Raw genomic sequence first — 26,923 nt, 5'->3', positions numbered from 1 at the left:
GGTTTTTTTCCTTCCTGACGCTATAACTCCAGAACTCTCGGGCTCCGTGAGGTTTATAGAAAAGAAAATTCAAAAGAAAAGCAGAAATACAGGGAATTTATGGTGAAACGGAGTTCGCCGCGTTTGCTAGTTTAGATATAAAAGTGTTATATGTGTTCTTCCGGACCATAATCTACCCCTGTACCAAATTTCATCCTGAACATACACACAAACTCACAAACAGTTGCATTTATAATATTAGTAAGATTAAAGACTTAAATTACTTACTCAATAGCATTATATCCCTGGCATATTGAGATTCCGCCAATGATATTCGTGGGCCTCTTCCTGTCCTCTCCTAAGTACTTAGATATCAGGTTGCCACCCAAGCTGAATCCGACTAGAATTAGTTTCGTGTTGGGGTACCGCTCCAAAAGATTCTCCACCATGTAGTTATAGTCATCTGTGTGCCCTGGAAATAAAAATATTGTTATTGAAACTGTTTAAACAAAAACACTTTAAACGCCACGGGGGTCACCGGTGACCGACGTTAGCAGAGGATTTGCCTTCAACAGTTTTCTATTGGCAGTCAAAGACTAATAATAATTCTTGTGGTGTTTTCATGGTTGTATCTAGTTATCAATTGGAGATACTGGCTTACAGGAGTTGCAGCGGTTCTGGGACGTTGTGGAGGGCTTGTTCCAAAAAAAGTTCTTACTTAATCTCATCATCAATCATCAATAGTCTATAAGTGGTCACTGCTGACCAAACGCCTCTTCTCTCACGGATAAGGTATGAGCATTAAACTCTTATTTAATCTATAAACTAATAATTGATGTCGTAAAGCACAAGGTGTGAGGCATGTTACATCTTACATGGTGTGAAACTTTAAAGTTTAGCTTAGCTTATGGAGTCCTTATAAGTGTCCATTCGTTCTGTCTGGCCAATTGGGCTCCCAGCAAATTTGCACCTTTAACCTAAGGTGTAAAAAGGCCGTGTATCCAAATCAAAGTCGAAATATGGACTCCAAATAGAATTTCGTCTTTTTGTGAATGACATTTCGAGTTAAACCAATTCTTTTAGTACGTATTTAAGGATATTGAGGTCGCAGTTATATGAGATATAGCCTAAAAACAGCTAGGCTAAGACTACGGTGTCAATCAAATTACATCGATTTTGCTTCCAAAAGCCCTCTTAATGTTGCCGCTTTTGAAACCTATTTGATCTATTGAATTACTTATCTTCACATTTTTTTTTATTCAAATCACAAAAGAAATGTTTTAATGACCCATTTAAGTACTTATTCAATTTGCTGACTAGTAGAATTTTTAAGTCTACTCACCAGTATTTTTTTTTAATAATTACAAGCATAGGTATTTAGGTAGGTATGTATTTCGGTTATTAATCCTTATCGATAATGACCAAATCGATAGGTTAAATAGGACATTTTTAAAGTTAATAGGCGTGCTGTAGTTTACCCTATTAGGGTTAACGATAATCGTTTTAGTGGTAACAAACTCATTAATTTTAATAACGTAACGCGCAGTAAGAAAAATGTTAAACAATGCATAATAATAAAATATCGCCCATATTATTTCATGGTCATTTTAGAAGTTGAATACATGTATTGTATAACACCTATCACATCGATTTTAATGCACTTGACCATTTTGAAGGCCATTGTACATTTAGTCAACGTATGTACATGTTTCCTTCAAACCCGTACATAACGAACCTTAATTGGCATGCAAACTGATGTCCAAATAGATACGCAGCACGCAAGCGCAACAAACGACACGTATTATTATTGCTATGATTTTTATGGAACCACCAAAGACGTTTGAGGAGTCAGAAATTATGTCTCTATCAATTTATATGGATTAGACTGATTCTTTTTGCTTTAAGCATATTTTTTAAGGTAATATTGTAAAAAAATCTGTAAGCCAAAAGTGTGTTGATCAAGTAGAAAATGCAACCATACAATGCAGTCCTCAAAAGATCATACACTGTGTGAATCAAGAACGATAATAATTAATAAGAAAAGATAATTCAAAGAGTAGAATGGAATGCTATACTTTTTCAATAAAAGTAATGTTTGAGTAAACCTGGTTGAGGTTAACATACGTGAAAGAATCCAAAGCCTACAACAGGTAGGAATGCGTATACCAAACATTCATAATATTCGCCTATGGGTGTAGGTAAGTAATGCATTTTCCTTTTACCAACAATCGAAGCATAGTTATCTACCTATACGAATTCTTTAACAAGTGCTGGTATAAGATAAACAATGGAATGCGTCACAGATACGTACTTAAACAAATCAGTAATGTGCAGCGTAAAAAAAACGTCAATTCATGGGTTTATTTATTTAGCGCTAAATATATTAACTAACATCTGCCGTACTTTACACGCGTCAATGATACTTAGTATCTACATAATTATACCATGTAAGTTTGTCATACTCTTTACGTATTAAACTTGTTACTCATTAAGTTTATTAATGAACAAGGTTATTACCTATAAACTTTACTTCTTACATTACATATTACTTTAGTAGATAACAATTTGTTCTGTTATAAAGTTAATACGAAATTACTGAAACAATTCTAGATTCCAGACAACCTTTACATATCTATTTGGTAGCAAACTACTTTCAAATATGAATTTAACCTTGAAAAAGTAATAATACAGTATTGTATATTGATCGCCACTTAATAGAATGCTCCTTGCAATAATTCTCACGGTGGTGTGGGTATGCGAAAATTGTGGGAAATGACAAATGGATGGGAGTTACCCAAAGTCCATACGCAAGACTAATAAACTATTCCGTAGGAAAGAACAGACTGTTTCTGTGACACACTTTTTAAGTTATCGATTCCAAAGAACATTTAGAAAACTTCCAATTTTACTAATACAAGTTCTAGAAAAGTAGACGAGCGTAGTTTCTTCCATTTAAAAGGAACAAAGGTACTAGTTATAATTACATTCGATTACGTCATTCGAGTCAAGAGTGTGAGTTGGTGACTAATAATTTTATTACAGTCGATTACAAGCAGAGGGTTTCCCCTCTAAAGGCCCTCAATCATAGGCAGTTGACAACGAGATAAATATTAAATACAAAATTAATTATCCTTTTAGAAAGTCGCCTCATCATTTAATTTGTTTGATAAATAATCAAAAGCCTGTGGACGTCACCTTTCTTACAAATAAGATAATGCCTGCTTTAATATACCTATTACCTATATATTTTTTGTAAACAAACACGTTAGCAGCATTGATTTTGCGACCGAGAAAAGACCTCTGTAATAGGTATCAATGAACTCCAATATGTACAGTCTGCTTAACATAGAATTTGTAAAAAAAATAATAATATAAGAATAGACTATATAAGTAGTTTATTTCCCGCAAACAGCAACTCTTTGAGTGATCCACAATTTGTTGTTTCGGGTCTGGGTGACATATGCATGTGAACTTGTATGTTTGTAAACGCACCCACAACACAGAAGAAAAGCCTAGTGTGGAGCAACGTTTATCCAATTTTCATTCAAATTTTTATGTACTGCGTAGTATGTCCGGTCCAATCTTGATTTGTTTATGCACCAGCATTAACACAATGCAACTAGCAACATCAGAACTGCATTACAAATTGCAATATAGGTAGTGGTTGGTAGCAATGACCTGGACGTGAAAGTGGCTATATTACGTATACGTATAAAGGTGTAGGCTACATATACATTCATATGTAGTAAGTGCCTATGTATAGTATGTACTAGCCTGAATGCCAATAAAACAGCGGTCAAACTAATGATTAGCACTTTACATTAATTAATTGTGGCAATGGCTACCATATGTTGGAGTTAAAAATATCAGTAACAAATCAAAGCTAATCATTTCACCACGAATATGAGAGTATCTTATGTTGCTATGTAAGAAAACCTTGTATAAAATCGTCCGTGACAAACTAATTCTTGATATAATGATATAAATACAAATTATCGTTACCCAATGTGTAAACAATCCAAAGGTAGGAAGTTGCGAGATGGTCCACATAACGTGTGAAAAAGTTATAAGAATGCATTTGTGTTACAGTTATAGCATGCAGTTACGAAAGGAGTTATTTTCTGGTTATCGTGTTTACTTAATCATCTTTCTATTTGTACCGTACATTGGTTCAATTAAACAGGATTGAAAAGGGAATATTACGATGGTTTGGACATGTTAAAAGGATGTATGAAAGCAGATTTACAAGAAAAGTATATAGAGCTGATATGAATGGGACCGCCAGTAGAGGGCGCCTTAGACGGACATATATTGATCACATTGGTAATACAGAAGGGCCAAATTAAAAGCACCCTTAACCGACGAGCATGTTTGAAGAAGCAAAAAAAATATTAATAAGATTCGTAACAATTGGCGTTCGATTGTCTCTGCCTATCCCCATGGGAGATTGGCGAATGTTATGTATGTATGGGACCTAAAGTGTGTAGAGAAGTACCACATATTACTTGATAATAGCAAAGGGCATATATAATTTCTGCACATTGCCATGGTACAAAAGGCGTGTGTTTATGCATATTCAAGCCAACTTTGATATACAATATTCGTAAACAAACCATAAGGGATTATTTCTTTATATCACCCCAGAAAAATGCCTATGCATTAAATCCACGGTTTCACTTTAATGTGTGATGAATACCGAAATGTATAATTAAATTGCACTACCTTTAAAACTGTAGGCCGTTAATTAAACAAGTATTTAGATCAGTTCCCTCATGCATATCCGTTTACGCATCACAATCGCTACTTAGGTGTTTCGTTTGTGCATTATCCTTGTCCATAATAATATTTTTTTATTATGTAATACGCCGTCGGTAAACGAGCAGATGATGAGCACCTGATGGTAAGCAATCGCCGCTGCCCATAGACACTTGAAACCCAAAGGCGTTACAAGTGCGTTGCCGGTCTTTTGGGGGTTAGGAATTTAAGGATTGTTGGGGTATCGGAAATTGGGAAGAGGGGTAATTGGGCCTCCGGTAACCTCACTCACACTACAAAACACAACGCAAGCGTGGTTTCACGTCGGCTTTCTGTGAGGCCGTGGCCACACTTAAATATTACATATTATGTAATAATGTATTTTTCCTATTACCTAAGTATAACATCACGTTACGTTACAAGGACCATTAATAACTTCGCACTCAGATTGCAAACAAACGCAATACTGTGAAGCATTCCACTGCTCTTAATCTGTAGCTGTTATTTTCTTATTTACTCTAGCCATATATTTCGTACGTGTTATCGTTGTAATCCGTATCACTTGAAATTGCATTTCCAAGCATTACGTTCCAAAATAACTGATTAAAATTACAATTAATTGTGTTATACAAGTACTGCACTGTATAAGCCGTAGTTTTAAAACACAAATACAAGCAAATGCATTTAATCGTAGGATTATTTCATCCCACAACTTTGTGTGCTTATCTATCAATTGGTGAAAACAGCATCAAAATCTGCTCAGCAGTTTTAGAGTTTGTCACGAACAGACATACGTAGGGGACAGTAGAACACACTGCAACTCCTGTAGGTAGGTCATTCTCATATCTAATACTTATCTTACCTTCCTCTTGCATGGCTTGAAACTAGCCGAGTTCCTCGTCAAACATTTACGTGAGTAAGCCGATCATAATAATTAACTTATCTTACCGTATGAAAAGATCCGATTGCCGGTGACTGGGACGCTGTTGAGAGCTCCGATGTGGTTGAGCACGGCGCACCTGTAGCCGTGGCATTGCGAGTAGTGGACGTAGGTTCGAATGTACACGCTCTCCGATGTGTTGCCGATGCCGGGACAGATCGCGACCGTCACGTCATCTGTTGGGGAGAAATTGGTTTTAAAATGGGGAAGAAATTTAACGAAAACATATCCGAATAATCATGCTTTAATTTGCTACAAGACATGGCATAGACCTTCCATAATGACTTCCAGATCAGCTGGTTGAATGCAACCAGTTATATTTATCCCAGGAAAAATCAAGGAAGAGAAGTATTTTTATATCAAAATAAATAATAGTTTATAAAAGTTTATCTAACAGATTTCAAAATCTTAGCAATTTTTTTACAGGTTATCACCGGTCACACTACGCAGATCGACCATGACTTCATGCTTCATGGTCATGAGTCTCTACATATGATTCAGAAGTTGTTTAGTTTATAGATTATAGACAATAAGACTTAACTAGACTCTTAACCCGTAGATCAATGAACTTAAACCTGTCTACTGGCGTTTTTCCAAGTATAATGAGGTCATGTCGGTATAAGTCTCATCTCAATCGGTTTTGTTTGGACCACAGTAAATAAGTACCACGTTACTTAAACAAATAATATTGTAATTTGTAAATAAACAAACAGAATCTTGTGCACCATCTGTTAGATGTAACGACTTCCTCAACCGTGCGTTTTTAATTCTATACTGTGTCAAGGCCCAAGGTTTACTACCGACAAGTCATACGGCATTCTAAATATTGTCAAAATGCTATGTAACATTATCTAAACCAAATTAAACTCTTTTAGTGAGATTATAAACTTTCTGGATATACTTGGACCCTCAAAAACTGGAGTTGTAATGTCCGAGTTTAGATTAACATCTTAAACTATTACGTCGCGAAACACAGTACCTAAAGGCTACTTCCAGGTAGGCATAAGAAAAACTCAGCGAATGGAAATATCCGTGTGCACATAACAACATGGCTCGCATTGGACGACAATGTGTTACGTGCAATATACGTCTGTTTGTAGGCTTAAGTGAAAAGAAGTGATAAGGTTAACAACAGGACGTGAATCTACACCATGTATCGTTAACCATCGACTATTATGCAAAAATAATGAACGGCATGTATCCCGCCTAGGCCAGCCATAAACACAGCTCTCAGATCACTCAATTTCCGCGGGATGACATCGAATACCGCAACCGCAACGGATTTGTTTTTCCTGCTACCACGTATAGATAAAAATACGTCAAAGAAAATTACACTGCACATTATTTAATGATTAAAATAAAAGTAGAAGTAATCTGTGATCTTATCGAAGCATGACGATATTATAATATTTTGTTATTATAATATTATATTTTGACTGATACATACTCGCAAATCTCGATTGAATATATGCATCGAATATGACAGACAGAGACCTGTTATTTTATTATTATTCTGGATTAAAATCTATATTAAAAAAAATATTATTATTGTTTTCACATAAACATAAATAACAATTTTTCACGGGTTATAAAGTTTGCTTGCGTGACAGTAAACGTGATTGTAATTTACCTATTTATTTAATGTAAAAGGTTTACGATTTGTGATAAATGATAGTAATGGTTTGTTTGCTAATGGTTCTTTGGTATAAGTTGTAACACTGGTTACTGGTTTACATAAAGAATAATTTATGAACCTTAAAAGGGTGACCTCACCATGGAGTTTGTAGTTCTACTTCTTGGACAAATAAGTTTTAGGGACCTTTCTTTTATACAATGTAATAATAACACCTTAAAGCTTATCATACAATTACGTATTACTTCTCAGAATTATCTGATAACTAAATGAGCCTTGTTTTACAACATTCTTAGTACCGAGAGAAAGCATAACACTCTATTCATCTTGATATCAGATTCTAGTGAGAAAATTCTCTCAAATGTACTACTGACTCACTTAAAACTTCCTACTCTGATAAGAATGTGATAGTCTTATGTACATTTTGAAATAATCGCTGATACGGTTTGATGTTTCGTGACAGGTTTATATTACACGCGAATTAACCTACACATGCTGCTATTTATTGCCATGTCGAATTATTTTATTTCAGCACTTGCCCGCCATTTGCCTGTATGCTTTAGGGTAAAATGATATCTATGATAGAAGCATCATCGGCACGAGTTATTGGTCTATCAAATTCTAAGCGATAGTATAAATCAGATTGTTTGTTTCAGTAGTTAATTAGCGCATTAACAATATTAGTGGATCTACCTAAGTATAACAGTTTCTTTTTTTTATTATGACTACATGGGGCAGGAGAAAACGTACGCAACATTTTTATTTTATCAAAATTCTACAAATTCTCGATATCGGCGCTAAAACTAATTCCGCGCTGCGAATTTGTTATCTCCTGGGACCAAAAACCGATATACTCTAACCACGCCACTGATATGAATAATAAATTAAGTATTGTAGGTATACACGATATTACACCATGACGCGATATTGTACTTGATGATGCAATGTACACTTGTACAGCAAAGGATCGTATTGAAAAGCTGCCGTTTGTGACATATTTTTAGAGTTTGAAACATTACATGGTCGGGTTTTCCATAGATTGTTAAAGTCCTGACGGTATAGGAGAGGTAGGGGAATTTGTTGACGTACGTAAACGCCAACCGTGTTCGAATTTTCGAAAACATTAAAATAACAAAGTACTTCCTAAAATGATCAATGGGTTTTTTCCCATTTCTTAGGCCAGTGTATTATGATTTTGAACGCGTGTCCAATAGAAAATAGAGCTAAATGACCTAGGAGAGTTTATAAACATGTCTAACAGGCTGTTTCGCTGAACAATACCTTCGTGATGCAAGTCTTGAGGCAATCGAGTGGAAAGAGTGTTCAGAGCCGCGGCCATTAATCGGAATCGTAACCACGACCTTGTATTGCTTGCTCTATTCTATTATAATATGTATTGTTGTGACAATCAGATTAAGATGCCAGAACAATCAGTTTTCTTTCTTCCGTGATGTTACGGGATAGCTATCACACCTACGCTCATCAGTGTACGTACAATGTGATTAGATAAAATCAATTTATAGGTACGTGCTCGAGTTGATTACTGCATGGATGGAAAATAACAGGAAAACCGACGTACCTACATGCTATATGGAGTTCAAGGGCTCGTGGCTGATGGATGAATGAACATTTTAATTTTTTGTCAGCCAATTTGCAGTTTCTGTTTAAATGCCTCCTTTACATTTTCGAGGCTGATGCTGATCGTAATGGTTGTATAGAAGTTACTAGAAAATTTTACTTAGTAATGCATGAAATAAAATTTGGTAGAAAGTAGAACGATCTCTACTTTCGAGTATCATTAATGATATCGTAAAAAGTACACATTTTCCTGTTGTAAAAACTGAATTTCTGTTACCTTCATGTTCGTTTCCAACCGGCTCATAGAGGTCGTAGGTGAGGGTGGATTTGTCGGGCAGCACCAGTGACACGCGTCCGCCTATGGGCCAGGGGCAACGGACACGTCCAATTAGACTGTGTAGAATTGTCTGCACATGCCCACTGAAGCCCCACAGACGAGTCGGTATGTATCTGAAAACAAAGTTTTCGTAAGACACTATTGCATTGTTCATTTTCGAGAGTAATTTAATTATCGTTTAATTATTTTACACTAATTCCAGTTGGGTATGATACGTTTTCATCGCAATCTAGAAAGGAGACGTTTGCTACATTATCTCCTAATGTTTTAATAAGTTAACAGCAACTTAACAATACCCTGTTTGTAACTCTGACCGATTATTATCGGTCAGGTGAAAAATGCGTGATTTTGTCATAACTAATTTCCGTGCATGACTCATTTTAGTCACCTAGGTTTTTGCTGTTTTACTATGAATCATTATTTTACTTGTGTGAATGCCAAGCTATGGAGTTTTTATACCATGTGCAACGTATTTGCGTGGTTAAACAGATCGATTGATGTGTGGCAAGTCTGGATTCTAAGAACTTATTTTGTATCTGTATCCTTTGTTTATCTTTTCGAAGTGAGCTGTTTAAAGCTTACCAAGGCTACCAACTGATTAAAATTAGTCATAATAATAACAATTATGTTTGTTTTTGTACATATCTACCTACATAATTGCATTTTACTTACACAGGTAGGGAGTTAGGCATAGTGAATCATTGTACAGTGCAGGTACCTAGTCTAGTCCAATTATAATTTATCAGTCAAGTATCGTAAATGACACAAATTAGATAATTTATTGAATCATATCAAGATCCTTTAATAGATATTGATATCATAATACCTACTATCAATGACTATAGTATACAAAAATGTCGCTATGATTTTTTTAACAGCTGTAAGGGTAGTCACTTATACCCTTACATCACAAAATAACCTGTAAGTACCTAACTAAAAGCCTAGATTAATCACTATTAATCTTTGTTCTGGTATTTAGTTCATGTGGATATTTTTTACTAAGACTATGCAGTCTACATGCGTAGAAATCAGTAATTTTATGATGTTCATACACCTATTACACATGAAAAATGAGGTAATTTACCTATTTTGGTAATTTGCACTAATTAATACTGTTTTTGTGTGTATGTAGAACAATCACACAGTAATTTGAAGCATTGTTGAATATAAATAAATTAACGAAAACAATAGTATTACAATGTGAATGAAGCAATGCTGATTTCAAGGACATGCTATTGAATGAGACAAATTGAAAATACTCATTGACACCTAGGTTAAATAGTTAATAGACAGAAGTGTTATTGTGAACAAAGTGTACTTATATATTTGGATTAACATAGTAACAGGTGGTTTGAGGAAACATTCTATTTATAAAGTAAGAACTTCTGCATTAAATAAACATCTTAGTTGTTAGTGAACTAAATAACTATCTGCAACTATATTTGATGATGAGATAAATGGGATAAATATAATAATGATATATGTAATTTTAACCTTTTATGTGGATCCACATTAGACACAATGTGTTTTCCATTATTGTCTTGTATACCGGAGCCTCCATATACCATACCAGAGGTTTATACAAGTATCTTAATAGATAGATACCAATAATGTTACCAGGTATGTACATAAGGTGAAACAATAAAATAAGCTTTCTTTTTTCAAACTAAAAATCATGACACACTAAGCATTTGCTAAAGTTTTAATTGAAAACATGAACATGAACTGTCTAGAGATAGAATGCAAAAGAATGTTAAATTTTGAGTTTACTATTTCTTATTGAAAAAAAAACTGTCTTGCAATGAGATAAATTAATGCCAATTACACTAATATGAGGAAAAGCCAATTAGAAATATTTATAAACAAATAATAATTATAGGTAATAAATCCTGTAAATTAATATTCATACAAATTGATCGAAATACAATGAATAACTTGCATACATTACCTATACCTACCTAGTTCACAAATTTATGTTAATTTTGCAACCATTTTGAATAGCATATTCTATCATGTAAACATATTTTTAACATTACTGACACATTTTTTTTATTGTTTTTGTTTATTATTTACAAACATTACTATTGTTTATTTATAGATATTTTTCCTAGAGTTGTGATTAATCAGATATTAGTGTTATTAATCTGTTTCCAGGTAGATTGGTAGTCTGGCATCACATCTATAATGCCGGTGAGACAAATCAGATACCTATGCAGTCATCTGTGGTTTATGACTCACAACATACAAAAAAGTAGCTTTGCCTAACTTGTATTGTTAATAAATGTGGTTAAATCAATAGATGCTTCTAGAACGATAACAAACATGTGCAGGTAACTCATGTGTATTAATTTTATTTTTAGATCTGACTGACTGACTCACTACTTATTAGAAACTCATTAGAAATATCAAGTTGAATTTGTTGATACGTAAGATAGATAAATACGTATATTCTGTCGAGTTTTGAGGTGAGTGTTTATTCCAATAACCAAATGTTCAGTTGGAAAGTACGCGTTAACATAAACATTTTAAAACAACAAATATCTCAGTTAGGTACGTTAAAACTTATTGTTATTTCTGGAAGATGCCGTATCCGGCATCAAAATAGATATCAGTGTTAGTTTTAATATACTCAATAAAAACTATTATGATAACATCGCTGTTTTCAATACTGATAATTTCTCTAATAAGTAGGTAGTATTTCCAGCAAAAGCTTCTTTAATTACCAAGTAATAATTTGAGATAAAACCGTGACACAAAAATTTACGACCTCCGTTGTTAGTAGTGACATCATCAAACTAGAGAACCTATCAAAAGTGCGTGAACCTGGAGAAGACGTAAATAAAAGAAAATCTAAATGAAAACTATCATAATTTTACAAATAATACTTACGGTTCATTTAGGAACGGTGAAATAAAGAGAATGTTTTCAATAAAACTTCGATCTCTTCCGTAGATCACAGGTTTTTGGGGCTGACTATTAACATTCAGTATTCGGAAAAGTACACACAAGATGACCGCAATAACTGCTAGTAGAACAGTCGACATTTTGGGAAAATTCAATCTGAATCAGATCTTGCCGATTTTAGAAGGATAATTTTACATAATAACGACACACCGAGTTTCTCGTCAGACGAGAAAATAACAACAACCATCCGCCGCACAACGCACCACACTAAAAAAATCTATCCGTCAAGCAAAACATCTCACGAGTTCTAGAAACACTATTCAAACGTGACTTTATTGGTCAAAATTTTAATGGTCATTCTGTGATTGGTCTGATACAACGCAAAGTTGGATTGGTATTCGTCCAAAAATTATCAAAACAGTAAAAGTAACCAATAACTGTGAGTGTCAGTGAATGGAAGCTATGTCGATACAGGAAATAATGGAAAACTTCACTTTGGTCTCTGGACTCATGCTTTTTAAGTTAAAAAAAAATTAAATCCTATTAGAATAATAATAACGAAATTGAACTCCATTTGCAATTTTTAATCGTACGTTTATATCTGATAAATGCGCCGCTTTCTGCTCAATGTTACTGACGCACCGTGACGCAAGGCAACGGCATCTGCTGTCGTGAGGACAGGGATAAGTTATTTACAGGATACAAAATACCCAATGCAACTAAATTGAACTATTAGAGACTTAATATTTTATTTTTAGATAGGTTTATGATTCATGATAAGTATGGGTGGTATTATAATGAAAATAAAAAAAAATACATCTTAGAAGAACATAATTTTATTAGAGAAAAAATGTTCATGAGCATAAAATAACCAATTACCAATAAATAACAATAATGCGACAAGTCCGCGAAATAAACGCAGTTCGTAATAATCATACAAATTAAAATAAAATAAAAACAAAAGAGCCGTTTATATAAAAAATGTTGGTTGTTAGTTCTTAAACATAGGCATATAATACAAATGTAACTTTCGTAGTCAAAAATTTTCATAACACTGTATTATATGATTGCGTACCGAGATTATGAAATAAGTACACTATAAAGAATTACAAATCCTTTTATACATTTCTATGCCTCAATAGTGATCTAACGTTGTTTAAAATCTAGACTGTATCTAGCTTTTGTGACATGTATACATAGATTTTTCAACATTTATCCATAATATAAGCTAAAATATACAGATATACATTTTGTGATTCAAACATAGTGAGCAACACTTGTATTATAAATTATCTATTAAATCTATGAATATTTAATTGTAACTTAGCATTTGTAGTCGTCATGTAAGTAAGGCATTGCTATGTGTATAAACTAGGCATTGCTGGAGCAGCGTTGTCAACTATCTAAATATAAATGTTATTTCTTGATAATCAGTTATTCTCGTTATAATAAAATCACGTTATCATAACCATTGTACACTACACCCAATACGCAATAGAAGGTCCTTATTTATATTACTGGGACAGTAAAACAAGAGATCAGAAGAGATTATATGGACAATTTGGATTCATGTTTGGATACATATTACAAGAAAAATCTTAAATTAGCAAAAAGCTATTTCTCAATTTGTAAAAGATTCTTATAAAAATATTATAGACAACTATAAATATATTGCATAACTTAGTGTCATATTAGTGTACACGCCATAATGAAAAACTTAAATATAACAAGTAATGTTCTATAAATACCTACAATAAGAGTTCATCCGATGTCCACCCCACCAGCCTTCACGTATCAATAAATATCTGTACATAGACTTAAGTATAAATGTTATAAATAGATGGGATATCAGATGGTGCACAAGTATTTATTACTATACCAATACTAAGCCGATACTGACAAACTACATACAAAATAAAGTCACGAAATGGTAAAGTAACCCTAAAATTAATATAACAGTAGCATAAAATTAAATTGTGATGATATCCTAATACTAAAATATAATGGCAAAAATTAAATCCTCAGCGCAGCGACTACTCTCTTATGTACTGTACGTACTCTTAACAACAACTATATTATTTGTATCAAATAAATGTTAACAAATGCTATCAAATTATCTGCTATATTTCGATAAGCTTTTAAATATGTATTCGTAACGTCTAAATCAGAAATAATGTACGACTTATAGAATTAATTACTTTGAATACATTGTGCTCATTGTGTACAAGTTTTTATTTGTATTATTAAAATTTCAAGTGTTATTTCAACATTATGATGAGTAAATATATTTGTTGTTTGAAGAATAATAAACATTTTAACAAGAAAACACTGTATGCCTCGCTGTTGCTTAGCATAAGTCGAATTATATATATTTGGATAGGTTCAGGACAGGTAATGGATAATTAATTCTGCCTTAGAGGTAGAAATTATTTTGTAATTATATATTTAGAGTCTGTAATGAATATTATGTAACTCGTAAGCTGTGTCTATCACATTTGATTCACTCAAGTTCAGCGATGATTACGTAACCCTGGCCTTAGCGTGACTTCTTTCCAACAAACTTAAAGCTTCTCAATAGAATATGCGTAAGCAACCTGATAATTTGGGAAGTACAAAATATTGTCAATATCCGTACATAAGGTTACAAACTAAATATTTTTGTTTATTGATACATTCATACAGATAGCACCACCATTCCTAACAACCATTTACTTTGTTCACACACACCTCAATCCTGGATTTACTCAAGTTCCGTTTATTTTAGCTACGCTGAACTAAAGGTATAAATATGATTAGGGCTGTAGCTAAATTCGTTCTATATAAAGTTCCTTGTAATAATGCTAGCAAGATAGCAATGGCCGCGCATAATGGGCCGTAGAGAAACCATAGAGGTAGGGTCAGCGTATGAGACAAGTGAGACATAGTTCTGCTGATCCGATGCAGTCGTCGTGACAGAAGGCACCACATTTCTTGCACAGTATCATGGCGCGCAGGTTACACACGCACGCGTCGTCCGCGCCCACGCTCCGGCACCGCGCTACGCTCTGTAATCAAATTAATACAATTAATAACGACTCTGAAGACTATGTTTTGTTTGTGTCAGATTCCATAGCAATGACGTTCTAAAATAGGACATGATTTTTTAATGCGTTGTAGTGATACGATGTCTAAATTCTTCACGATAGGTCGATAAATTAGACTGTTCACTATTGGAGTTAAATGTATAACAAATACTAACCACATTAGTATTTTGGTTCGCAGGTGGAGCACTGGAAGCCCGCGGCGCCACGTTAGGAGTTCTTTGAACGAGAATATACTGCCCCACGTTATTTGACCGATTCTCGTTCATCTGAAAATTGTATCATGTAAATTGTATTAGAATTGAAGTTCAAATATTATATTTCTCGAGTTGCTGATCTGAGTAACTCTATCCATTTCAAAAAGGCAACAAATTTCCGTTTTGTCATTATTTGAATAACTATTTGTGCTTGTAGATACTTTAGTACAGAAGAACTTATTTAAAAATCACTTTAGACACTAGCACTTTAACCTGCTTCAATCTCTAATACATTTTAGACTCTATTACAAAACTATAAAGTTCTAATTCCACTTACTTCATTATGAGGCATCACAGATACCGGCAGCTGTCGTACGAGTACGGGCGGGGGCGGGGGTGGCGGTCGCACGGACCGCGCGGGCCGCGTTAGCAGCGCGGGCGGCGGTCGCAGCTGGCCGCGCAATGCATCGCGGTTTGGACTGTTCTGTATCGCCGCCTGACATATCTGATAGCTGCGTTCTAGGTTCACTGTGCCTGGTGGTACCTTGTTTGAGCTCCTACTCCTAAAATAAAATGTTAACATGAAATAAATAATACATTATGTTGCATAGCAAGAATTAAAGTTTCCTTTCATTATAATGGGTGAAGTAACTTTTGTTAATATTCAATAAACCTCTGAAAGAATATTGAGAATTTAATTTTATTACACAGGATAACTAAATTATCAAATTTTATAAATGCAAAAAGAGTACATAGTTCCTAAAACTGTATTTAAGGATGAATATTGCAACACATCTTCACATACCTGTTAGATTCCTTCCCAATCTTCGATTTTTTACTTCGAGCCCAGATTCCCTGAGTTATAGTAGTAGAATTTACAGGTGGGTTTGTAACAGCAGTACTAGATATCAAGCTAGTTGCCGCATCTAATTCTTGTTTTGACGAATCTTTTATTGACTGGCAACTTTCAGATGAATTTGAAGACTCCATATTAAAATTTGCATCCCTATCTTCTTTGTACATACAATTTTCATCATTCATATTTATATCGTCCATACTTGTCTTGGAATCTTCACTAACATATTTGGTACTCTCTGTGTTTAAACTAGAAAAGGGATGTAAAGACATGACATTCTCATTGTTTGTCCAATCATTGTCATTCTTCCATGACACTGCTGATGCTTTGGGTTTAGCTGCATCCTTCATGTTGTCATCGGGGTAGGAAACAATCTGTAAGCAATATTATTACAAATTAAATAAATAACATTAATTAATTATCTAGGTAGTAAAAGGATGCACAGTTAACATACATTGTTATCATCAGCTTACAATAATTAAGATATCGTGCGCATAACGTGTAGCGAGTTCGATTCCCATACAGAGCAACTCTTTGTGTGATCCACAAATTGTTGTTTCGAGACTGGGTGCCATGTGCATGTGAACTTGTATCTTTATAAACACTCCCATGACACAGGAGAAAATCCTAGCATAGGGCAACGTTTTTGAGAAAATATCTAATACCTAAAGAAACTTTTATGAGGAAACAAACTACATAATTCTAATAATCATGTGATTATTTTGAAATTGCAATTGCTCTCTATGATTTAAAATGCATTCTGAAATATACTTACAGATGTATTAGTGACTTCCATCATTGGTATTGATGAGTTTTGTGTCAAAGGCATTGTCACCACAGCAGTCACATCTGAAACAGTTACAAAATAAAATAACACTAGTTTGTCAACAAATCCAATGCAATATCTAATAATAATAATTATGGGTAGATGTGGCATTTTTTTAAACACCATGTCAAATTGTTGTAATTCAATAATTATGGGTAAATGTGGCATTTTTTGATTAAATACAATGTTGAATTATTCTTGTAAGAAATAATTACCTAATATTCAAATCTATTGTTATATTTACAAACACAACATACTCACTTGTTTCACTCATATAAGATGACAACTCCATCAAGTTGGGATGTGATGAATATTTTACATCTTCACTCTCTGAAAAAGTAATTAAATATACATTTTTTAATAGAGCTGTTAATTAACATAATGCATAATATAAACAAGTTTCTGTGACTAGTATTTTGAGAATGAACATCTAGATATAAATGCATATTATTACAAAAACACTTACGGGATGTGAGTATTGAAAGGCTAGTCTCCAAAATAAAGGACTCTGCATCTTTAAAATGTTCATCATAGTAATTCTGTGACATATTCTGGGGCAAACTCTCTTTCTCACATTTGGGACTATTCATCACATCATCCTTTAAATGAGACTGGACTTCAGGTGCTACAGCATCCACTTCCTGGTTGTAGGGCTGACATACTGCTTGCTCCTGCTCCACCACAGTTTCCTTACAATGCTGTGGTGACTCCACATCTGTATCTGACTTCACACATTCCTGATACTGTTCTACATATGGTTCCTGAGCTTCACATATTACACTGTCAGAATTACCCTTGTCAACTTCAGGAGTGTCCTCCACCTCAGTTACAATATTATCATAAGGAATGGACTCAGTAGCACCTGTAGATTCACTCACATTCATGTTATTTACATTCATATCTACCTTCAGACTGGACATTGAAGATTCACTTCTTGCATCATATTCATAGCCTGATGCAGTGGCTTTACTGTCCTCACTGTTAGTGTCCCCATGGTCTTGCCCAGCATACAAGAGTTCATCATTAGGACAAACTTGCTCATTTGAATAATTTGTCTCAATATCTGAATAATGATTTGCAACTTCAGTGTTATGTACCATATAATTAGAGTTATGCATTTCATAGTCTTCTTCAAACTTAATTCTCTTTGCCATAGTGTATTCTGCATTCTCATTGCTCGATCTCTTAGAAGACTCATTTAAATTACTATCAGAATCTATGGCTTTATCCTCTTCACAATCTTTTGAAGTTTCTTCAATAGTAACAACGCTGATATCTAGTTCTTGCTTAACTTCATTCCTATCTGAATCCCCATCTGGTAGTAGGAGTGGATCAACTGGTGTAGTAGACAGTGAGTCATCCATCCTCTGTGTAGAAGATGAATCAGAGAAAGTAAAGTCTACCGGGTATTCCTCGTAGTTAGCATGGTTGTGACTTTTAGACTGTTTCAAAGGCAATAAGTCTGGCACTGGAGCAGATTGTTTACTACACACTGAAAGTGGTTCTTCTATTACATCATCAGCTCGAGCTGAAGATCTTGTGACTGCTCCTACTGAACGCATTCTTTTACTACTACCAGATTTACTTTTTTTAATTTTTGGAACTGTACTACTGCTTGTTATTGAAGCTGTTGGCCTTAACTTTATTGTGGTCTTAAGGGATGGGCGATCTGAATTCAAACTGATGGAAGATTTATCTTTTCTACATTTCTCTCCCCAAATAGGTTCAAAATGTTTCAATTTCCAAGGATCTATTTTGCTTTTTTCTTTTTCTGCTTCAGTCTTCATTCTTTGCTGGTTTTCTGGAGTTAATTCTCCACCAGATAGGCTGTCTTGCCATTGTAAGCAGGCACGGGCAAAAAATTCATTATTCAGACTAGAAGAATTTAAGCGACCTGAAGGACTTAACCTATCCACACTTGGAAGTAGCTGCCCAAGTTTGTATTGGTATAAAGGTGGTAGAAGTGAAAATGTGTGTTTATTTAGTAATGCTCTAATGTTTGTATTTACTAATATTGAATCTGGTGTTTCTAAGTCAATGCAACCTTCTCTTGTTTGCTGTAATTGTGCGGCTGTAGATAACTTTTTGCTACTTCTCTTTCTGGGTTTCATACAAAACCCTGGGATACTAGCCAATACTTCTCGCATAGTTGATGGTCGGCTAGAGTTAGAACTGCTTTCTGAAAACGATGTGGCTGCTGTCCATTCCCTGTTTTCAGGGGGAGGAGGAGGAGGCAAAGGTTTCACTATTATCCTCGGCAAAGGCCGTGAATGACTGGAATTCTTCTTTCTCCTCTTGGATTGTTTCCTTGATGAGTGCTTACTTGACTTTTCCCCATCTTCGGGAATGCGTATGATGGAATACTGATCATTTTTACATGGCGTGTATTTACTGTCTGTCGAATTTTCTGTATATTCCATATCGTTGTCTATTTTGTCCGCAGGTGATACATCTAGTTCCATTGTTGTTATGGCGTGTGTAAATAATGAATTATGAAATGGGAATAGTAAACTGTTGCCGATAGCGATCACTATTTCAACCCATCGTGTCTTTCTTCACGATGCAAAATTGTCTTTATTCCAATGCTAATGGTGCAAAATAAATATCATCACTTAATTAACAGTGCAATGTTCGTTAACATGACAATATTCATACAATACAACTCTTTTTTTACTCAATTATTTTAGTTGAAGAGCAAAACGCAAAATGTCACAACAACGCAGAAAATGGATTCCTGGCACAGATTAAATAAATTCTGATTATACTAAAATTCTATGGATGGTGAACTGTGAACTAATAAAATAACACTCGAAATAATAATATAATACGATTGTTATTATTTAAAAATACCAGTATTATTTGATACACATAGCATGGAAATAAAATTTTAATAAGATAAAATATGTCAAATAGTCAACGACTCCGAAGAGGACAATTATTTCTTCGACGCTTTAAGTTACTTTTTATTTATTCTCCTATTTTCTTTTAAGATTTTATTATATAACATTTATTTATAAGTCATAATTTTTATTATTATTTAGTCTTTGTAAAACTATATACTCAAGAATATTTTTTTACACGCTAAAAAAAGCCGTTAAGAAAAATGGACAGAAGCTCAGCAGCTCCTATCTAGCTACTCTAAACTCTACTAAATACTCTAGTGTAGTGCAAACAAAGTATGACTCATTTATGAATTATTATTTATGTTATCTACTACTTTTACAATTATAGCATGAGTTAAATAAATAAGTACAACTTACTATAACTTAAAACTAAAACAAAGAAAAATTAGATAGATTATGTGTTACCTGTTACAAAAAAATGTTTCCATCATTATTTGTGGTAAAGCAACACTGTTCTATGGTCGACTTCCGGTAAAATCATTACCTACCAGCTTGCTGGACGCCATTTTGATTCATTCACATCGAACGGTATACTGGTGTAGTACGTCCTCTGTGTAAAAATTGTAGTGATTGTTGTGTATTCAGTTATTGTGAGTGAATTGTTATCTAGATAAAGGACTGAACAAATAGTCAGGATTTCAAACGTTATTTATTGATTGTCGCAGTAATTATGGGACGAGGAAGGTAAATATATAAATCTAGTCGTACAGCACATTGTTATAAAATAAAAGATGGTATTTTTTAAAATTCTAATGTATTTGTGTATCTTTAGGGATCGTAGCCGAGATAGACGTCGTAGTCGTAGTAGAAGCAGGAGTAGAAGTCGCAGTCGAAGCCCCCGTTATGGTCTTGGATCAGGCGGTGGCGGCGGAGGCGGCGGCGGCTACGGCGGTGGGCGCAGAAGCAATCCCGGAGCTAGTCTACGAAAACCGAAGTGGGATTTAAGTCGACTAAAGCCATTTAAGAAAGATTTCTATGTACCTCATATTGATGTAGAAAATAGACCTGAATCCGAAGTGGAAGCTTGGAGAAGTGATAATGAAATCACCCTCAAAGGACGCAATATCCCAAAACCGACCATGACCTTCGAAGAAGCCGGTTTCCCTGATTATGTTATGGATGAGATTGATAAAATGGGATTTTCCAAGCCCACACCTATCCAGGCTCAGGGTTGGCCTATTGCTTTGAGTGGATGTGATATGGTTGGTATAGCATCTACAGGTTCAGGAAAAACCCTGTCTTATATTTTACCTGCAATTGTGCATATTAACAACCAACCAAAATCAAGTCGTGGTGATGGCCCTATTGCACTTGTTCTGGCTCCTACCAGGGAATTAGCACAACAAATTCAAGAAGTCTGTGACAAGTTTGCAAACACATCCAAAATTCATAACACTTGTCTGTTTGGTGGAGCTCCTAAGGGGCCACAAGCCAGAGACTTGGATGCTGGTGTAGAAATAGTAATTGCTACTCCTGGCAGACTTCTTGATTTTCTTGAGAGCGGAAGAACTAATTTAAAAAGAACTACTTATTTAGTGCTGGATGAAGCTGACAGAATGTTGGATATGGGATTTGAACCTCAAATAAGAAAGATCATTGAACAAATTAGACCTGACCGTCAAACTCTTATGTGGTCTGCTACATGGCCTAGAGAAGTTCAGAGTTTAGCTGCGGAATTCTTAAAAGATTATCTGCAAATTAATGTAGGCTCTTTGCAATTGGCAGCTAATCACAATATTTTGCAAATCATTGATGTATGTATGGAATATGAAAAAGAAACCAAATTAAGTACACTCCTTAAAGAAATAATGGCAGAAAAAGAAAATAAAACTATTATTTTCATTGAAACTAAACGGAGAGTTGATGATATTACGAGAAAAATGAAACGTGATGGGTAAGTTTCAATTTGATTTTTAATTATTATGTAATTATGTACCAAATATGATTGTTAAGTAATGAAGTATAATTCACACATAATATTATTATACCTGATGATGACTTAATTAATAAATGACAATGACACTCAATAATTAATTAATGTTGCTGCTTAATTGATAGCTATTATAAAATGTGAGAAATAATGTTGTTTACATGTGGTATTTTTTTATTAGGTGGCCTGCAGTATGTATTCATGGAGATAAGTCACAAAATGAACGAGATTGGGTTCTACAAGGTAATGTTCAGTCTGAACATATTTATTATCTTATGATGATTTAATATTTAATTTATTATTTTGACAGTAATTTGTATTATACTAGCTCCACAATGATAGCCAAACTAATTTTATATCAAATTGGTGCTGTATAATAAAATTAAAATAAAAAAGCACGAGTGGTTGTCGAGAAGCGGTGTCGGACATAAGACGCGAGCGCGTTGGGTGTAGCGCAGTCAGTAAACACATTTTGAACCCGTGTCTGCATGTGCAGGCTGTGGCGAGCTGTGGCCTGCGGCGGGGCGGCAGCGCGCGGCTCGTCGCCGCCCAGCCGCACGCGGCGGCGACAGCGCCCGCACCGCGCCCGCCTCTAGTTGTCGGGGCTAAGCCCTATGCACTCTGACTCGCTCCCGCGGCTAGTCTGAGCCGCTTCTCGCGGCGGCGCGGCGGCCGCCGGCGCATCTCGCGGCGCATGTCTAGCGCAGTCCCGCGGGTGTCGACGCCGGCGCTGCGTCGCCCCGACCACGGTGGTCGACTCTCGGTTCTCGCCCTCGTGCAGACGGGCGACCTCTCACCTCTCGCTCTCAATTTTTATTTTTTGTGCGATATAAAACAGACGGAGTTGATATTATTAGTAAGTTTACTAATACAATAGTGAATGGAATAAAATTATTATTTACGTCTCTCATTAAACCTCCCGAGGTTGCCCTCAATTCTTCATATAGACATTCATTCACATCATTTTCCTGGTTTACATCTTGACTTTCCTGCCAAACTATTTTGTTTTTTCTTTACTTATTAACCTTTAATACCTTATATGTAATACTTACATTGATCATTCATACTATACATATTATTTGTTAACTATAATCATATAATTAATTTATTATCATACAATCATAAACACAATATTGCTTCAACATATATTATGGTGGCCGAGAAGGGGTGAAATGTGAGATGAGTTGCAAATATATTGAGAAGTGATGAGTACAACAATTGCTGCAAACATTGATTGGTCACATAGAGGGTTTACTTATTGTTTGGATACTTTGGTGATATTGTTGTGGGAGCGACATAGTAGAATATATTTCTTGATTGAAATAGTTCTCCTGAAGTTTGTTTTGTAGGGACATATTTTTTCATTTTGTCTGTCATAAAGAGCATTAGTTAATACAACTGTATGCAGTGCCTTGGGAATGGTAAGAATTATTAGAAAAACAGAAAGTAATCCAGATTCATTGAACATAAAAAATTATAATTTACTGTTACCGGGTATGTACATGAATTACATTTTCAACAGTGACAGTTAAATTTGCAGAGTTTCAATGTTTGTAAATTTAAACAGATTTTGTATAATGTGGTTGCACGGTGTTCATACGTAAAATTTCTTACAGATTTTCGTAGTGGGAAAGCTCCCATTCTAGTTGCTACGGATGTTGCTGCTAGAGGTTTAGGTATGTATTTTAATTTGATTACTACGTTAAAATATTTTAATTTGATATTGTGTTTGTTAACTAATTGGATATTTTTGTTTCTAGATGTTGATGATGTGAAATTCGTTATCAATTTTGATTATCCAAGTAATTCGGAAGATTACGTACATCGCATCGGAAGAACTGGACGGACTAACAAAACTGGAACAGCATATACATTCTTTACGCCATCGAATGCTGCTAAGGCAGCCGACCTAGTGGCTGTATTGAAAGAAGCCAAACAAGTAGTAAATCCTAAATTACAAGAACTTGCTGAACGAGGTGGGGGAGGCGGGAGACGTAAGTGTTGTGTTATAATATTATTACACAAGTATCTTATTAACTGTCACGCCGAAAAATGGTATTTAATCGTTTCTTTTCTTTACTAGGACACCGTGGCCGTGGCGGAAGATATCGTCGTGGGCGTCGCTCTCGCTCGCGCTCCAGGTCACGCCGCCGTCGCTCCCGCTCCCGTTCTCGCTCACGTGATCGTCGTCGCAGGCGCCACAGCTCCTCCAGATCTTCGCGAAGCCGATCATCGAGGTCATCGAGAAGTCATTCACGTTCCCGCTCCCGGTCGCGTAGCCGATCTCGCTCAGGCAAGTGCAGCCCAGTGAAGAATACTTCGGATTCGGGTCAACAACAGGCGCCCCAAGCTCTTCTTCCCACGCCGAAAACCCTTCTGCCGACTCCCATTGGTCCCCAGTTACCCAACCACACTAACAAGGTTCCATCCTCATCCCCTGTAGAAAACAAAGTTCCTCCTAATGATAGAAAAAATATTCCTAACAATCCTGTAAACAATGGTAATCAGAATTATTTACAACAGCCTCCTCAAATACCGCCTTTGATGGCTCTTAATCCTCAAATGAATATGTGTGCTCCTCCTCCTCCAATGAATGGACAAGGCTTTGCTTTACCTCCTTATTTTCCTGCTGACCAGTACGGTATGATGATCCCAAACTTCCCACCGTCAATGCTTCCACCGGGTGGTTGGGCTGCCCCGCCGCCACCACCGCCTCCCCCTCCGCCCTCCGAGTCCTCGGCTAAAGGTAGTCACGAGCAAAGGGGCCCTGGCCAAAGTGGCCTCGAGTCAGATTCCAGAAAACGCGGGGCTCGCTCAGGCGGGCTCGGTGGCTCGGGCGGCTATGGACCCACTGCGGGCGGGCTCGGCTCCAGCAGCGGCGGGCTCGGGGCCGGCGGCGGGCTTGGCTCGTCTGGCCCCGGACTGGGCTCGTCAGGCCCCGGGCTCGGCTCGTCAGGCCCCGGGCTCGGCAACAGCACAGCGCTTGGTTCCGGTGGCGGGCTGGGCTCCGGAGGCGGGCTGGGCTCGTCCGGTGGGCTCGGTTCGTCCGGTGGACTTGGCTCCGATGGCCCAGCTGGCTCGCGATCGCGAGGCCGCGACCGGCGTCGCCGCGGCCGAGGACGGGATCACGACGACTTAGACTCTGCCAACTCAGGAGGTCTCGGCTCGTCAGGGCTCGGTGGGCCTGATGGCGGCGGGCTGGGTCAACCGCCCGGCGGCGGCTACAATTCTGGCGGTCTCGGCGTACCTCACGGGAGCCTCTTGCCGCGCATGCTACCTCCGAGCGTTGTCGATGGCGTTGGACCACAGGGTGCTAACTTTACTGCGTTTGGGTCATATGGATCTAAAAATATTAAGCAGAATAGCAATGTTGAAGGAAACGAGAGTAGCGAGGGTTACAATGCTGCTGATTGTAGAATGCAATATTACGGTCCACAAAATGCTGGGCCCGGTCGGCCTTACGGTCTCGGTATGGACCAGATGGGTGCCAACGGTGCGCTGGCGAATGGCTCCGTGGGGTACAATAATGACCGCCAGAGAAATCGCCGACGATGATTGCGACTGAGGTTTGTTATATTCAAACCAATGCCAACTCACCTATTTTAACAACTCCATTACTCCACTACATTACACGATATAAGTTGTCTTGGTGTATTGTCAGTCAGACTTTTATTTACAGTGATGGTCTGTAAGATAAACACCTGCATAATTATTGTAATATTGTTATACTCTGTGCTCTATAAACTTGTCAGAAAAAAATGTTGTTGAAACATGTTTTAACAATAGGTATCTTTTTTTACAGAAAATGGATATAATGGGGACTCTCGTCGACGCAGGCGACGTTAAACATCAGTGAAATGTGAACGATCGATCGTATGGAGTAAGGAACATAGTTTAGTTACATAAGATTTGACACAGACTATTTTTATTTCCATTCCATGTTGTATTTATTTAATGTGTGACCATTAGTGCAGTGCTACACATGTGTTTAAGTATTTCCCCAATTTTCAACTAGTACACACATAATGCATTGTATATAAACATTAATTACATTAATGTTTTAGATTTACTATTAAATAAAATAATTATTATTATCTCATTTGATACATAGTTTCATAAAAAGTGCCAGTATAATATTCGCGATATATTTTTCAATTTATTATGTATACTTAAACTAATAATTAACATGGTCACGTAAAATAATGTACATAAATAAGTGATATTAGGTCACTACAAAAAGCATCAAATGTTGAATTATTTTTGCTAAAACTACCAAAAAAGAGTTTCTGGTAAGGACTTTCTACTGATGATGAGACAGTTAGTTATAAACCAGTGTTGATAAATTGAATCAAATGTCCTGTGTTGTCAGTAGACAGTTTTATTTGAGTATTGCATTGCATTACTTTGTGAATCTTGGAATTTTGTTTGTATTGTGTTTTAAGTGCAATTGTGATTTAAGTATCATTTAATTGTAGCAGGATATTAGATTACTTTAAGTATGTACCGTCTTATAATAATAACACCTACTATTCATAGGTATTTTCATGAATCTTTTTGACTAGTGAAGTGTATCTTGTAATACAATAAATGTAAACGAAATTAAAGTTTTACACTAATAATAATGTGTTTCTATTACCTACCATCTATGAGGTCTCATATCCTAAGTTTTGAAGTAGAAGAAGCAGCCAACAAATACATAATTATGTTGGAATTAAAACTCATTGCTAGTTGATCAAGTTCGACCTACATTCCTGGCAAAAAGGGTTTTTTTATTTGGAAAATTAGCAGTAAGGTGTTAGGAGTAGGAATGGGGTTTAATTTACACCAATATTGACATATATTTATGTATTAAAAATTCTCTAAAATATTTTTATATGACTTGTAAAATAATAAAAATCCTTAAAATATAAAAATATTAGCCGACCGGGAGCGGGAGCATGGTCCAAGCTACCGGTGGTTAGGGCTCCAGAGACAGAAACCTCATCACGATACATGCCGTTTCGAG

General features: G+C 35.9%; 3 protein-coding genes across 4 annotated transcripts in view; 1 reads left to right on the top strand and 2 right to left on the bottom strand.

Moving 5' to 3' along the window:
• Nucleotides 1–12,419, bottom strand: part of LOC118273043 (abhydrolase domain-containing protein 2) — a 30,745-nt gene extending 18,326 nt beyond the window's left edge. For both annotated transcript variants that reach the window (XR_007705842.1, XM_050697981.1), the window contains exons 1-4: nucleotides 12,112–12,419; nucleotides 9,163–9,335; nucleotides 5,683–5,850; nucleotides 268–451 (exon numbers count right to left, since the gene is read on the bottom strand). Coding sequence is in view for 1 of the 2 variants with exons in the window: in XM_050697981.1 (XP_050553938.1) it covers nucleotides 268–451; nucleotides 5,683–5,850; nucleotides 9,163–9,335; nucleotides 12,112–12,266 (680 nt within the window). In the remaining variant the exon portion in view is untranslated. The remainder of the gene's footprint in view (nucleotides 1–267; nucleotides 452–5,682; nucleotides 5,851–9,162; nucleotides 9,336–12,111) is intronic.
• Nucleotides 12,420–12,946: 527 nt separating this feature from the next.
• LOC118273042 (putative Polycomb group protein ASXL3) lies at nucleotides 12,947–19,843 on the bottom strand. The gene is made up of 7 exons (XM_035589801.2): nucleotides 17,552–19,843; nucleotides 17,347–17,415; nucleotides 17,035–17,108; nucleotides 16,209–16,633; nucleotides 15,741–15,966; nucleotides 15,365–15,475; nucleotides 12,947–15,170 (listed from the first exon to the last, which is right to left on the bottom strand). Exons 1-7 carry the CDS (start codon nucleotides 19,545–19,547, stop codon nucleotides 15,024–15,026), a joined length of 3,048 nt encoding a protein of 1,015 aa, XP_035445694.2. The 5' UTR covers nucleotides 19,548–19,843; the 3' UTR covers nucleotides 12,947–15,023.
• A 625-nt stretch (nucleotides 19,844–20,468) lies between these two features.
• Nucleotides 20,469–26,540, top strand: LOC118273073 (uncharacterized). Its single transcript, XM_035589843.2, has 7 exons — nucleotides 20,469–20,672; nucleotides 20,761–21,882; nucleotides 22,100–22,161; nucleotides 23,535–23,594; nucleotides 23,679–23,912; nucleotides 24,002–25,484; nucleotides 25,721–26,540. Exons 1-6 carry the CDS (start codon nucleotides 20,659–20,661, stop codon nucleotides 25,471–25,473), a joined length of 2,964 nt encoding a protein of 987 aa, XP_035445736.1. The 5' UTR covers nucleotides 20,469–20,658; the 3' UTR covers nucleotides 25,474–25,484; nucleotides 25,721–26,540.
• Nucleotides 26,541–26,923: the final 383 nt, after the last annotated feature.

The sequence above is a fragment of the Spodoptera frugiperda genome, chromosome 1 (genome assembly GCF_023101765.2).
Source record: "Spodoptera frugiperda isolate SF20-4 chromosome 1, AGI-APGP_CSIRO_Sfru_2.0, whole genome shotgun sequence".
NCBI lineage: Eukaryota > Metazoa > Arthropoda > Insecta > Lepidoptera > Noctuidae > Spodoptera > Spodoptera frugiperda.
Note: the sequence above shows the minus strand (reverse complement) of the source record. Positions and strands in the feature narration are given on the sequence as shown.